We start from the raw sequence: 13,817 nt of genomic DNA on the forward strand, positions 1-13,817 counted from the left end.
GGGGGGGGGTGGTTGGGGGAGGGGCCCTGCCTGGCTTTGGGGGGGGATTCGGGGGAGGGGCCCCGCCTGGCTTTGGGGGGGGATTCGGGGGAGGGGCCCCACCTGGCCTGGGGGGTTCAGGGGAGGGGACCCTGCCTGGCTCGGGGGGGGGGGGGAGGGGGAAGAGACCCCCACCTAGTCTGGGGGCGGGGGTTGGGAGACTGTGGGGGGGCTCCCAACCTGCCCCAACCTGGGCGGGGGATGGGTCCAGCCTGGCCTCAGGGCTGTGGGGAGCCGCCCACTGCACATTGCCCCCAGGCACTGACCCCCCCCTTGCCGGGGGGGGCCGGGACCCGCTCGGGGGTGTCCCCCAAGGCAGGGCTGGCCAGGCTGGGGGGCCCGTCTAACCCCTGTCCCCACAGATCGTCCTCCCCCCACACCTGGAGAGGATCCGTGAGAAGCTGGCGGAGAACATCCACGAGCTGTGGGCGCTGACCCGGATCGAGCAGGGCTGGACCTACGGGCCCGTGAGTGCCCCACGGCCCCCCCCGGTGGGCCTGCGAGTGCCCCCCCTAGCTCCCTACAGGGCCATGAGTGCCCCCCTGTACCCCCCCGTGGGCCTGCGAGTGCCCCACTGCACCCCCCGTGGGCCTGCGAGTGCCCCCCTGCCCCCCCCGGTGGGCCTGCGAGTGCCCCCCCTAGCTCCCTACAGGGCCACGAGTGCCCCCCCACTCCCCTACGGGCCCGTGAGTGCCCCACGGCCCCCCCCGTGGGCCTGCGAGTGCCCCCCTGCACCCCCGTGGGCCTGCGAGTGCCCCCCCTAGCTCCCTACAGGGCCATGAGTGCCCCCCCACTCCCCTACGGGCCCGTGAGTGCCCCACTGCACCCCCCGTGGGCCTGCGAGTGCCCCCCATAGCTCCCTACAGGGCCACGAGTGCCCCACTGCACCCCCCCCGGTGGGCCTGCGAGTGCCCCCCATAGCTCCCTACAGGGCCACGAGTGCCCCACTGCACCCCCCCCGGTGGGCCTGCGAGTGCCCCCCATAGCTCCCTACAGGGCCATGAGTGCCCCCCCACTCCCCTATGGGCCCGTGAGTGCCCCACTGCACCCCCGGTGGGCCTGCGAGTGCCCCCCCTAGCTCCCTACAGGGCCACGAGTGCCCCCCCACTCCCCTACGGGCCCGTGAGTGCCCCACTGCACCCCCCGTGGGCCTGCGAGTGCCCCCCATAGCTCCCTACAGGGCCACGAGTGCCCCCCCACTCCCCTACGGGCCCGTGAGTGCCCCACTGCACCCCCCGTGGGCCTGCGAGTGCCCCCCATAGCTCCCTACAGGGCCACGAGTGCCCCCCCACTCCCCTACGGGCCCGTGAGTGCCCCACTGCACCCCCCGTGGGCCTGCGAGTGCCCCCCATAGCTCCCTACAGGGCCATGAGTGCCCCCCCACTCCCCTATGGGCCCATGAGTGCCCCCCTATACCCCCCGTGGGCCTGCGAGTGCCCCCCATAGCTCCCTACAGGGCCACGAGTGCCCCCCCACTCCCCTACGGGCCCGTGAGTGCCCCACTGCACCCCCCATGGGCCTGCGAGTGCCCCCCATAGCTCCCTACAGGGCCACGAGTGCCCCCCCACTCCCCTACGGGCCCGTGAGTGCCCCCCTATACCCCCCATGGGCCTGCGAGTGCCCCCCATAGCTCCCTACAGGGCCATGAGTGCCCCCCTGTACCCCCGGTGGGCCTGCGAGTGCCCCCCCTAGCTCCCTACAGGGCCATGAGTGCCCCCCTGTACCCCCCCGTGGGCCTGCGAGTGCCCCCCTGCCCCCCCCGTGGGCCTGCGAGTGCCCCACTGCACCCCCCGTGGGCCTGCGAGTGCCCCCCCTAGCTCCCTACAGGGCCACGAGTGCCCCCCCACTCCCCTACGGGCCCGTGAGTGCCCCCCTATACCCCCCATGGGCCTGCGAGTGCCCCCCATAGCTCCCTACAGGGCCATGAGTGCCCCCCTGTACCCCCGGTGGGCCTGCGAGTGCCCCCCCTAGCTCCCTACAGGGCCATGAGTGCCCCCCTGTACCCCCCCGTGGGCCTGCGAGTGCCCCCCCACTCCCCTACGGGCCCGTGAGTGCCCCACTGCACCCCCCGTGGGCCTGCGAGTGCCCCCCATAGCTCCCTACAGGGCTATGAGTGCCCCCCCACTCCCCTACGGGCCCGTGAGTGCCCCACTGCACCCCCCGTGGGCCTGCGAGTGCCCCCCATAGCTCCCTACAGGGCCACGAGTGCCCCCCCACTCCCCTACGGGCCCGTGAGTGCCCCACTGCACCCCCCGTGGGCCTGCGAGTGCCCCCCATAGCTCCCTACAGGGCCACGAGTGCCCCCCCACTCCCCTACGGGCCCGTGAGTGCCCCACTGCACCCCCCGTGGGCCTGCGAGTGCCCCCCCTAGCTCCCTACAGGGCCATGAGTGCCCCCCTATACCCCCCGTGGGCCTGCGAGTGCCCCCCCTAGCTCCCTACAGGGCCACGAGTGCCCCCCCACTCCCCTACGGGCCCGTGAGTGCCCCACTGCACCCCCCGTGGGCCTGCGAGTGCCCCCCCACTCCCCTATGGGCCCATGAGTGCCCCCCTGTACCCCCCCGTGGGCCTGCGAGTGCCCCCCCACTCCCCTATGGGCCCATGAGTGCCCCCCTGCACCCCCTGCGGGCCCACGAGTGCCCCCCATAGCTCCCTACAGGGCCATGAGTGCCCCTCCACTCCCCTATGGGCCCATGAGTGCCCCCCTGTACCCCCTTGTGGGCCTGCAAGTGCCCCCCATAGCTCCCTACAGGGCCATGAGTGCCCCCCCACTCCCCTATGGGCCCATGAGTGCCCCACTGCACCCCCTGTGGGCCTGCAAGTGCCCCCGTATCCCCTACAGGCCCCTGCCTACCCCCCATCCGTCCCTACTGCTTCCCTCCGGGGAGCGCCTCTGCTCCTGCTCCGACCTCTCCCCCCGTGAGTGGCAGCTGCCCCCGGGCGGGAGGGGGGGTGTCGCTGAGGGGTGGGCACCAGCTACCCCACCGCCTGCCAGCCCTTGGGTCCTGCTTTTCAGGTGGATTGCCTGGCAGCCAACCCACCCCCTGTCCCCCAGAACCACCCAGCCCAGACTCTGCCCCCCAGAACCGTGTAGCCCAACCCCTGCCCCACAGAACAACCCAGCCTGGCCCAGCCCCTGTCCCCCAGAACTACCCAGCCTGGCCCAGCCCCTGTCCCCCAGAACTACCCAGCCTGGCCCAGCCCCTGTCCCCCAGAACCACCGAGCCCAGCCTGTGCCCCCAAAACTTCCAGCCTGTACCCCCAGAATCGTCCAGCCGGGCCCAGCCCCGTGCCCCCCGAATACCCCAGCTCAGCCCCTTTCCCAGAACCCACTGCTGGTGCTGGCTGAGTGGGGGTTGGGAGGGACTCGGATCGGGGTGTCAGTGGGTCGCTGACCCCTCGTCCCCCCGTCAGATCCGGGACGACAACAAGCGGCTTCACCCCTGCCTGCTGGATTTCCACAGCCTGCCCGAGCCGGAGAGGAACTACAACCTGCAGATGTCGGGGGAGACCTTGAAGTGAGCGGGGGGGCGGGGGGAGATGGGAGGTAACGTCAGCGGGGACTCGGAAACATGGGGGAGGAGGGGCTGAGCATGTGGGGGGCTGAGACCCCTCTCCATGCTAGGGGGTGGGTGAGGGAGGTCCAGCTGGATTGGGATGGGGGAGAGGGGGTGACGGCTGAGCAGGGGGACGCGATGGGGGGGCTTATCTCTTGGGGGGGACAGCGGAGGGAAGGGGTGTGGGACTCGTCTCTTGGGGGCGGGGGGATGCGGTGGGGGCTCATCTCGGGGGAGGGGGACTCGTTTCTGGGGGCCGGAGGCTCTGTCGGGGAGCTGACACCCCCCCATTGCTGTCCCCCACTCCCCCCCCCCGCAGGACGCTGCTGGCGCTGGGCTGTCACGTGGGCATGGCCGACGAGAAGGCCGAGGAGAACCTCAAGAAGACCAAGCTGCCCAAAACGTGGGTGTGCTGGGGGGGACGGGGAGCTCCGGGGGGGAGGGGGAGCCTGGGGGGACGTGACCCCCATGGAGCCGGCCAAGGCTCCACCGGCCCCAGGACGTCGCCCCCGGGCAGTGCTTGGCCTGGGCCTGTTGAACCTTTGAGCCCCGGGGTGACCAAATAAATCGGGGGGGGGGGCAGGCTGGAGATCTGGGGCACGGGTGTGACGGAGCCGTGGGGACCCTGTCAGTGTGCCAGACCTCCCCAGGATCACGCGCTGTCCCTGGGGCGAGCCACGTGGTCTCCCCGCCTCCTGGGACCGGCCCCCAGTCCCCCCACTTCACACCGGGAGCTCCCTGCAACCAGGCCCAGATTCGTGCCCCCTCTCCCCCGCCCCGTTCCCGGCTCCGGAGCGACTCGCAGCCGTCTGGGTCAGTCCGAGCCCCCTGAGTCTCAGTCCAGGCGCCTCTCCCGTGCCTCCAGCCATCCCCACTTAACAACCCCCCTGGCTCCCCTCAGGCCTTCGTCCCCCCTGGCTCTGTAAGGCAGGTGGGGCCGTCCAGGTGTTCTAGGTGCCAAATGTCTGGGTAGTTGGAGTGGCCAGTGTCTTCTGGGACTTTCCATGGGCCCCAGGCGTGGGTCTCTGCCCACTGCCTCCTTAACCAGGCACCACATAGGGGAAACCGAGGCACGCACAATGGAAATTTCCCGCTCCGTCACTGGGGGTGGGGATACCAGGCTCGATCAGCTGGGGAGGGGGAGATACTGGGCTAGATGGAGATGGAGGTTGATTGGCAGGTCCTAGCGCAAAGCCCCTCCCCCGGCAGGTACATGATGTCCAATGGCTACAAGCCGGCCCCGCTGGACCTGGCCCACGTCAAGCTGACCCCGGCCCAGAACACGCTGGTGGACAAGCTGGCCGAGAATGGCCACAACGTGTGGGCCCGGGACCGCGTCAGCCAGGGCTGGACCTACAGCATCGTGCAGGTAGGGGGCTGGGGCCGGGGGAGGGGACTGCTGGGGGGCCAGGGTATGGGGAGCTGGGGAGGTTCCTGGGGTGGGCTGGGGGATCATTACCGCCCGCTCTGTGCCAGGGTGAGCGGGCGTTGGGCCGTCTTCTGTTTCATGACGGAACCAAGCATTGCATCCAGTGGTTAGACCGGGTGGGGGGCTGGGAGCCAGGACTCCTGGGTTCTCTCCCCGGCTCTGGGAGGGGAGTGGGGTCTAGTGGTTAGAGCAGGGGGAGCTGGGAGCCAGGACTCCTGGGTTCTCTGCCCGGCTCTGGGAGGGGAGTGGGGTCTAGTGGTTAGAGCGGGGGGGGGGGCTGGGAGCCAGGACTCCTGGGTTCTCTCCCCGGCTCTGGGAGGGGAGTGGGGTCTAGTGGTGAGAGCAGGGGGCTGGGAGCCAGGACTCCAGGGTTTTCCCCCTGCCTCGTTCCCCATCAGTGACCCAGGGCCGTGGTCCATCCCTGCTTGGCAAGTGGCTGTGTGGGTGTCACGGAGTAAGGGGGGGACTCAGGGCCCTGCACCCCCGGCTTCCTGCGATTCACCATGACTCTCAGCCAGCCAGTAAAGCAGAAGGTTTATTTAGACGACGGGAATACAGTCCGAGACAGGTCTTGCAGGCACAGACAACAGGATACCCCTCAGTTAGGTCCATCTTGGGGTCCTCGGGCATCCCAGCCCCCCTCCAGAGGTCAGAGCCCTCCCTGCCTCCAGCCACCTCACCAGCCAGCTTCCCAGACTCTGCCTTCAGCGACCCCTCCCACAGCCTTTGTTCAGTTTCCCGGGCAAAGGTGTCACCTCGCCCCAGCCCCCTCCTGGGTTCTCATGTTACAGGCTCAGGTATTTCCCTTCAGTCATTCTCCCATCCCCCAATGGAGACCATCCTAGCCACACTCCCCTGTCAGCACTTACAGATCACAGTAAGAACAGTCCCAGTTCGTCACATCTCCCCCCTTCGAGACCGAACTGAGCGGGGTCACTTCAGCCAGTGACCCGGGGAAGTTCGAACCTACCCCCGTTCCCATGGATGCCCCAGCATCCCTCCCATTCCTTGGTGAGAATTACACCAGGCCCCTCCAGTTTCACTCCCCCCCTTAGGTCGGGGGTGCTCGAGGGCATTTGCAGTTCGCATGGGGGAAGGGTTATGCGGCCTGTGCCCTTTTCCCACCCCAATACCCCTGCGGTTCCAACTGGGCTGCGGTCTTCTCCCAGCGCTCCAGTCTGGAGGTCTGTGCTTCGGGCTCTCTTGGTTCAGAGCCCCCCTTTTAACCTTGGCCACCCTCTGGAAAGGCTCCTCTATGCTGGGCAAGGGTCCTAAAGCCGTTTTCCCCTTGTCCCGGGCCTTCCTTCCCCTCTGACAGGGGTCACAGGATCGGCAGTACTGCCGGACAGTAACAAAGACCCCAGGCCAGTAAAAGCTCCGTAGCAGCCTCTGCTGGGTACGCCAGGTTCCCTGGTGCCCTGAGAGGGGGGTGTCATGGGCCCGGTACAGCAGCTGGCGGCGATACTTCTGGGGTACCACCAGCTGCCTCCTGAACCCCCCTGACTCCATTTTCCCTGGGGGAGCCCATTCTCGGTACAGGAACCCCTTCTCCCACAGGAACCTTTTCCGGCCACCTCTCCCCATGGCCTGTACCGCACCGAGGTCGGCCAGGTCCCTTATCTTCCGTAAGGAGGAGTCTTTCTGCACCTCGGCCTGGAACTCAGCAGCTGGGACAGGGATGGCCACCTGCTCTCTCTTGCCGGCTGGGTCTGAGGCCGCAGCCTCCCTGAGCCGTGTCCCTGGGCGTTCCCTCCCCACCAGGTTAGGGTCCTGCGCCTCGGGCAAGGCACCCTCCCCAAGGCCAGGGCGCAGTGCCCCTCGCCGGCTCTGACTGCGGGTCACAACCAGTGCACTTGGTGGGTTGCTTGACCAGTCCTCCAGGTCCCCCCCCATCAACACCTCAGTGGGCAAATACGGGTGCACCCCCACATCCTTGGGGCCCTCCTTGGCCCCCCACTTCAGGTGTACCCTCGCCACGGGCACTTTGACTGGTGTCCCGCCCACCCCCGTCAGGGTCAGGTAGGTGTTGGGCACCACCTGATCTGGGGGCACCACCTCGGGCCGGGCCAGCGTCACCTCTGCGCCCGTATCCCAGTATCCATCGACCTTCCTCCCATCCACCTCCAGGGAGACCCCTAGTGTGCCAGCCCTTCTCGAGGTCACCACCTCTCTGCCAGGGTCGAGCTGCAGACTCCTCCGCCCCTGGGACCACTCGCTGCGATCCCCCGGGGGACCCTGTTACTGCAAAAGTCCTTCTCGCTGGTCACACACTCCCAGGGGTGATAACCGTCTCTCTCTGACTCTTCAGCACGCCTGGTCCCCGTCAATCCCCCTTCGCTTTATTTCTCCCCAATCACTTACTGCAGGAAGCGCCGTCCACGGGGTGCAGTAGATCCCACCGCTGCCACCAGTTGTCACGGAGTAAGGGGGGGACTCAGGGCCCTGCACCCCCGGCTTCCTGCGATTCACCGTGACTCTCAGCCAGCCAGTAAAGCAGAAGGTTTATTTAGACGACGGGAATACAGTCCGAGACAGGTCTTGCAGGCACAGACAACAGGATACCCCTCAGTTAGGTCCATCTTGGGGTCCTCGGGCATCCCAGCCCCCCTCCAGAGGTCAGAGCCCTCCCTGCCTCCAGCCACCTCACCAGCCAGCTTCCCAGACTCTGCCTTCAGCGACCCCTCCCACAGCCTTTGTTCAGTTTCCCGGGCAAAGGTGTCACCTCGCCCCAGCCCCCTCCTGGGTTCTCATGTTACAGGCTCAGGTATTTCCCTTCAGTCATTCTCCCATCCCCCAATGGAGACCATCCTAGCCACACTCCCCTGTCAGCACTTACAGATCACAGTAAGAACAGTCCCAGTTCGTCACACTGTGTGGGGGCGGGGTGGGAGCGACATGAGTTCGGTGCTTTGAGATCCTCAGGGGGACGGGCAGCAGCCGGAACAGCCCCTCCCAGCCGGGCCCGGGCCATCGGCTGGGTTTGGACTGGCTCGAGAGCAGCTCCTCTTGGTTTCCCCCCGTCCCGTGTGTGTCCATGGCGTGTGCGTGTCACCAGGACATCAAGAACAAGCGGAACCCGCGCCTGGTGCCCTACAACCTGCTGGACGAACGGACCAAGAAGACGAATCGCAACAGCCTGTGCGAGGCCGTGCGAACGCTGATCGGCTACGGCTACAACATCGAACCCCCCGACCAGGAGACCTGTGAGTGCCCCCGGGGCCCCTCCTGCCCTCTCCTGGGGCCCCCCTTCTCTCCTCCTTCTGGGGCCCCTCCCCCCGGACCCCTCCCGCCCTCCCGTGGGCCCCCCTTCTCTCCTCTTCCTGGGGCCCCTCCCTTGGGCCCACCACGGACCCCTCCTGCCCTCCCCTGGGTCCCCCCTTCTCTCCTCCTCTTGGGGCCCCTCCTCCAAACCCCTCCTGCCCTCCCCTGGGCCCCCCCGTTCTCCGCTCCCCCTGAAGCCCCCTCCTGCCCCCTCATCTCCCCTCCCCTTGGGGCCTCCTCTTGCCCTCCCCTGCGGCCCCCCTCCTGCCCTCCCCTGCGGCCCGTCCCTCTTCCCCCCTCCCTCTGCCCTCCCCTGGGTCCCCTCCCCTGGACCCCTCTTGCCCTCCCCCAGGCCCCCCTTGTCTCCTCCACTCCCCTGCCCCCCCCCCGTGGAGAGGGGGTAGTCAGGAGGGTGGTTGAGTGGTGGAGGGGCACAGGGCTGGTAGGGAAGGCAGGGAGGGGGTGTTGAGGTGCGGGGGAGGGCAGTGATGTGTGAGGGTGGGGATGGGGTGGAGGGAGGGGGGCAGGGAAGGGATGGGGAAGGGACAGGTGAGGGGGTGGTGAGGTGTGGGGGAGGAGAGCGATGTGTGAGGGTGGGGATGGGGGGGCAGGGAGGGGGTGGTGAGGTGTGGGAGAGATGAGCGATGTGTGAGGGTGGGGATGGGGCGGGGGGGTGTGATGGAGGCCCGGGGGCAGGCAGGCCTTGGGGCGCGGGCTGACCCTGCCCTCGCCCCGCAGCGGCCCAGGGGGTGCCCACGGCGCGCTCGGAGCGGGTACGGGTTTTCCGGGCGGAGCAGTGCTACGCCGTGCGGGCCGGGAGGTGGTACTTCGAGTTCGAGGCGGTGACCACGGGCGAGATGCGCGTGGGCTGGGCCCGGCCGGACGTGCGCCCCGACGTGGAGCTGGGGGCCGACGAGCTCGCCTACGTTTTCAACGGCCACCGGGTGAGTGGCGGAGGGACTGGACCCGCCCCCAATCGGACCCCCCAGCCTGGTATCCGCCCGCCCTCCGGGTCACCCAATGAGCCCCCCAGATCAGCCCAACAGGACCCCCCAGCCTGTTGTCCCCCTGGATCAAACTAACAGCCTGCCCTAGCCCTGTATCCCTCCCCCCCCTGCCACTCCAGGCCAGGCCCCCCCATGGGCCCATCTAGCCCAGCGTCCCGTCCCCTCCTGGGGTCCTGCCCTTTGGTGCATTACCCTCTGGTCGTGCTGGGCCAGCGCCTCCCGCCTGCCCCGGCCATCGCGCCCCATGTCACCAGCCTGGGCCCCGGCGCCTTTCCCGGCTGCTGACCCCCCCACTCCCACCCCCACCAGGGCCAGCGCTGGCACGTCGGCAGTGAGCCCTTCGGCCGCTCCTGGCAGCCGGGCGACGTGGTCGGCTGCATGATCGACCTGACCGAGAACCACATCATGTTCACGCTTAACGGGGAGATGCTGATCAGCGACTCGGGCTCCGAGCTGGCCTTCAAGGACATCGAAATCGGAGAAGGTAAGGGGCTGGCTGCCCGGACGCCTGGGTTCTCCCTGCCTCTGGGAGGGGAGTCGGGGCTAGTGGTTAGAGCAGGCTGGCTGGGTACCAGGACTCCTGGGTTCTATCCCCGGCTCTGGGAAGGGAGTGAGGTTTAGTGGTTAGAGCAGGGGGCTGGGTGCCAGGACCCCTGGGTTCTGTCCCTGCCTCTGGGATGGGAGTGGGGGATAGTGGTTAGAGCAGGGGGCTGGGAGCCAGGATGCCTGGGTTCTCCCCAGCTCTGGGAGGGGAGTCGGTGCTAGTGGTTAGAGCAGGGGGGCTGGGTGCCAGGACTCCTGGGTTCTATCCCCGGCTCTGGGAAGGGAGTGAGATTTAGTGGTTAGAGCGGGGGGCTGGGGGCCAGGACTCCTGGGTTCTGTCCCTGCCTCTGGGGGGGGGGAGTGGGGGATAGTGGTTAGAGCAGGGGGCTGGGAGCCGGGATGCCTGGGTTCTCCCCAGCTCTGGGAGGGGAGTGGGGGTATTGGCTGGAGCGGGGGGGGACTGGGTTTTGTTCCTGGCGTGGGCACGGACATGTCTGATGTCCCCTCTCTGCACCCTCCTTCCCCCTGTGTGGGGGGTGTGACGATGCTGCCCGTGGGCACCAGCTGAGGTCACTCAATCAGGGTGAACTGCAGAAGGAACGGGGCAGACAAACCCCAGAAGCTGGTGGTTATTCCAATGCTTAGATTTACCAACCAGCCCCAACCAGCTTCTATAGGATCTCACTGGTTACTCAGAAACCCAAACAACGCAGTTCCCTTAAAGTGCCCAGCCTCAGGCCTCCATCCAGACACACACGTCAGATATGATGATGATTACTGAAAATCTTATCTCATCATATAAAAGAAAAGGTTCTTCCAACCCCAAACGATCAGCCACACACCCAGGTCCAATTATAACTTAGATCTTACCCAACATACACGCTTATAGTCAATTCTTGTTAACTAAACTAAAATTTATTATAAAAGAAAAGAGAGAGTTGTTTAAAAGATCAATATACAGACAGACTTGAATTTAATTCTTGAAGTTCAGATACACTGCAGAGATGAGCTTGTAGTTGCCAAAAGTCCTTTTAGAAATAGTCCCATAGGCACCAACTTTCTCTGGTGACAATGATACTATTTCCCTCAAGTGTCTTCCTACATGTTAATACTGTTCTCCTTTTTGGATCTTTGAGTCAAAGCTCTAGCAATAGACAAGACTTGTTTGCTTACATCGCAAGCCCTGAGCCAACCGCTTCCCTTCCATCTCTGCCAGTGCGGCTGCATGTCCCAGCTCTGTTCATTTACAGATCTTCCTAGCCAGTCTCTAAAGTTCGGCCCTGGGGCAGGTCAGTCTGGGAGGGAATTAACTCGTTCTGGCCCTGTCACCTTTCAATGATAATTGTATTACACTCATAACGGCACAGGGGGGCATGCCGACCTTGGGGGGGGAGGGGTGCTAGGCCGTGCTGACCCTGCTGGGCCCTGCCCTGTCTTGCAGGCTTCCTCCCGGTGTGTAGCCTGGGCCTGGGCCAGGTGGGACGGCTGAACCTAGGCCAGGAGGTCAGCAGCCTGCGGTACTTCCCCATCTGCGGGCTGCAGGAGGGCTTCGAGCCCTTCGCCATCAACATGAAACGCGACATCAGCATGTGGTTCAGCAAGAGCCTGCCGCAGTTCTCCCCCATCCCCCCCGAGCACCCCCACTACGAGGTGAGGAGCCCCGTGGGGAGGGGGGAGCCACCAGGGAGCTCGGCCCAGTGTCCCGTGGGGAGGGGGGAGCCACCGGGGGCTCGGTCCAGTGCCCCATGGGGAGGGGGGAGCCAAGGGGGGCTCGGCCCGGGGCCCTGTGGGGAGGGGGGAGCCACCAGGGAGGTCGGCCCAGTGCCCCGTGGGGAGGGGGGAACCACTGGGGGCTCGGTCCAGTGCCCCATGGGGAGGGGGGAGCCAAGGGGGGCTCGGCCCGGGGCCCCGTGGGGAGGGGGGAGCCACCAGGGGGTTCGGCCCAGTGCCCCGTGGGGAGAGAGGAGCTGTGGGGGGGCTCGGCCTGGAGCCCAGTGGGGAGAGAGGAGCTGTGGGGGGGCTCCCTGCCCCAGGGCCGAGGGGGGAGCTGCCGGGAAGCCGGGCGCTTGCTGCCTCCGTCAGTAGTCCCCTTCGGTGTGCAGACCTCACGGGACACCCGTGGGTGAACTGTAGAGCTGATATCTGCTGCAGGGGATCCCTGTGAACGCCAGTGCCCCCTGTTGTCCCCCCCCCCCCATGCCAGCTGGCACCAAGGGCTCCCTGGCTTACAGCGTGGGCCCCACTCCGGGGAGCCCCTCTCTCTTGAGACCCGACAGGGGCCAGGTTGTGGGCTGCTCCGGGACTCCTGCCCCCCTGTTCCAAACCAGCCCCCCATCCTGCACCGTCTCTCCCAGATTGCACCCAGCCCGGACGTGCAGCCGCGCCCAGGCGGGGTTTAGCATCCCCCTGGCTCAGGACGTCCTTAGGGTGGCGCAGAGACCGGCGGGTTAACGTCGAACCGGACTCTGTGCACGTCCCCCGAGCCGGGTCGTCCCCTCCTGACTCCGCTCCCCCCCAGGTGTCGCGCATCGACGGCACGGTGGACAACCCGCCCTGCCTGAAGCTGACGCACCGGACCTTCGGCTCGCAGAACGCGGTGAGCGAGCTGCTCTTCCTTCGGCTCAGCATGCCCGTGGAGTTCCACGAGAAGTTCAAGTGCACGGCGGGGGCCACGCCCCTCACCCGCGCCCTCACCATCCCTGAGGAGGACGTCAAGGACGTGGACCTCGACTCCGAGTTCGAGGTGCTCCGGAAGTCGGCCGGGCGTAAGGAGGCCGAGGAGGCTGAGAAGGAGAAGCAGGGGGGGCCCCTGGCCTCCCCCAAGGAGCCCCCCAGGGTGGAGAACGAGAAGGACGCGGCATCGGAGAAGAGCAAGATCAAGAGGGGGTGAGAGCCTCTAGGAGACGGGGGGGCGGGGGCGGGGAAATGGGATATGGGGCCTTTCCCCTCCGGTGGCACTGGCCCTGATCCAGCCCCAGGACAGGGATCGGGGGGGCAGGGAACAGGGCACGGGGCCTTTCCCCTCCGGGGGCACTGGCCCCGATCCAGCCCCAGGACAGGGATCAGGGGGGCAGGGAATGGGGCACGGGGCCTTTCCCCTCCTGGGGCACTGGCCCCGATCCAGCCCCAGGACAGGGATCAGGGGGGCAGGGAATGGGGCACAGGGCCTTTCCCCTCTGTCTCTAACGAGCGGAGCCCATCCCCCTAGTTCCCAGTGACCGGGCCTCCCGCGGCACCCGCCTGCCCCCCACTGGACACAGGCTCTTTCCCTGGCTGGGCCCGGCTGAGCGGTGTCGGGGGGGTGGGCACTCACCCTCTGCTCCCCACATCTTTGTCCCCCCCCCCCAGCTTCCTGTTCAAGGCGAAGAAGGCCACGTTCATCACCCCGCCCCCGGCGGTGCCCTCTGTGCAGCGCCTGGAGGAAGACGTGGTGCCCGACAACCGCGACGACCCCGAGATCATCATGAACACCACCACGGTACCTGGCCGTGCGGGCTGGGGCGGCGCTAGGGGGCGCTGTGGGGCAGGGAGTGGGGGGCTTAGCAGGGGGCGGTGTGCTGCAGGGAGCGGGGGGCTCAGCAGGGGGCGCTGTGGGGCTGGGAGCGGGGGGCTCAGCAGGGGGCGCTGTGCTGCAGGAAGCAGGGGGCTCAGTAGGGGGCGCTCTCCCCTGTCCGTGCTGACCCCAATGCAGCGCTAGGGGGCGCCGTGCTGCCAGGAGCCGGGGGCTCAGCAGGGGGCGCTCTCCCCTGTCCGTGCTGACCCCGATGCAGCGCTAGGGGGCGCTGTGGGGCAGGGAGCGGGGGGCTCAGCAGGGGGCGCTCTCCCCTGTCCGTGCTGACCCCGATGCAGCGCTAGGGGGCGCTGTGGGGCAGGGAGCGGGGGGCTCAGCAGGGGGCGCTCTCCCCTGTCCGTGCTGACCCCGATGCAGCTCTAGGGGGCGCTGTGGGGCAGGGAGCGGGGGGCTCAGCAGGGGGCGCTGTGG

The 13,817-nt window shown here is 67.4% G+C and overlaps 1 protein-coding gene across 2 annotated transcripts in view; it reads left to right on the forward strand.

The window, feature by feature from the left end:
* Positions 1-13,817, forward strand: part of RYR1 (ryanodine receptor 1) — a 108,982-nt gene that overhangs the window by 28,791 nt on the left and 66,374 nt on the right. For both annotated transcript variants that reach the window (XM_065420771.1, XM_065420772.1), the window contains exons 21-30: positions 402-506; positions 3,453-3,556; positions 3,915-3,998; positions 4,805-4,964; positions 8,080-8,227; positions 9,024-9,229; positions 9,602-9,776; positions 11,277-11,485; positions 12,354-12,721; positions 13,184-13,313. In XM_065420771.1, the coding sequence (XP_065276843.1) occupies positions 402-506; positions 3,453-3,556; positions 3,915-3,998; positions 4,805-4,964; positions 8,080-8,227; positions 9,024-9,229; positions 9,602-9,776; positions 11,277-11,485; positions 12,354-12,721; positions 13,184-13,313 (1,689 nt within the window). The remainder of the gene's footprint in view (positions 1-401; positions 507-3,452; positions 3,557-3,914; positions 3,999-4,804; positions 4,965-8,079; positions 8,228-9,023; positions 9,230-9,601; positions 9,777-11,276; positions 11,486-12,353; positions 12,722-13,183; positions 13,314-13,817) is intronic.

Source organism: Emys orbicularis, chromosome 21 (assembly GCF_028017835.1).
Source record: "Emys orbicularis isolate rEmyOrb1 chromosome 21, rEmyOrb1.hap1, whole genome shotgun sequence".
In the NCBI taxonomy this organism is placed as follows: domain Eukaryota; kingdom Metazoa; phylum Chordata; order Testudines; family Emydidae; genus Emys; species Emys orbicularis.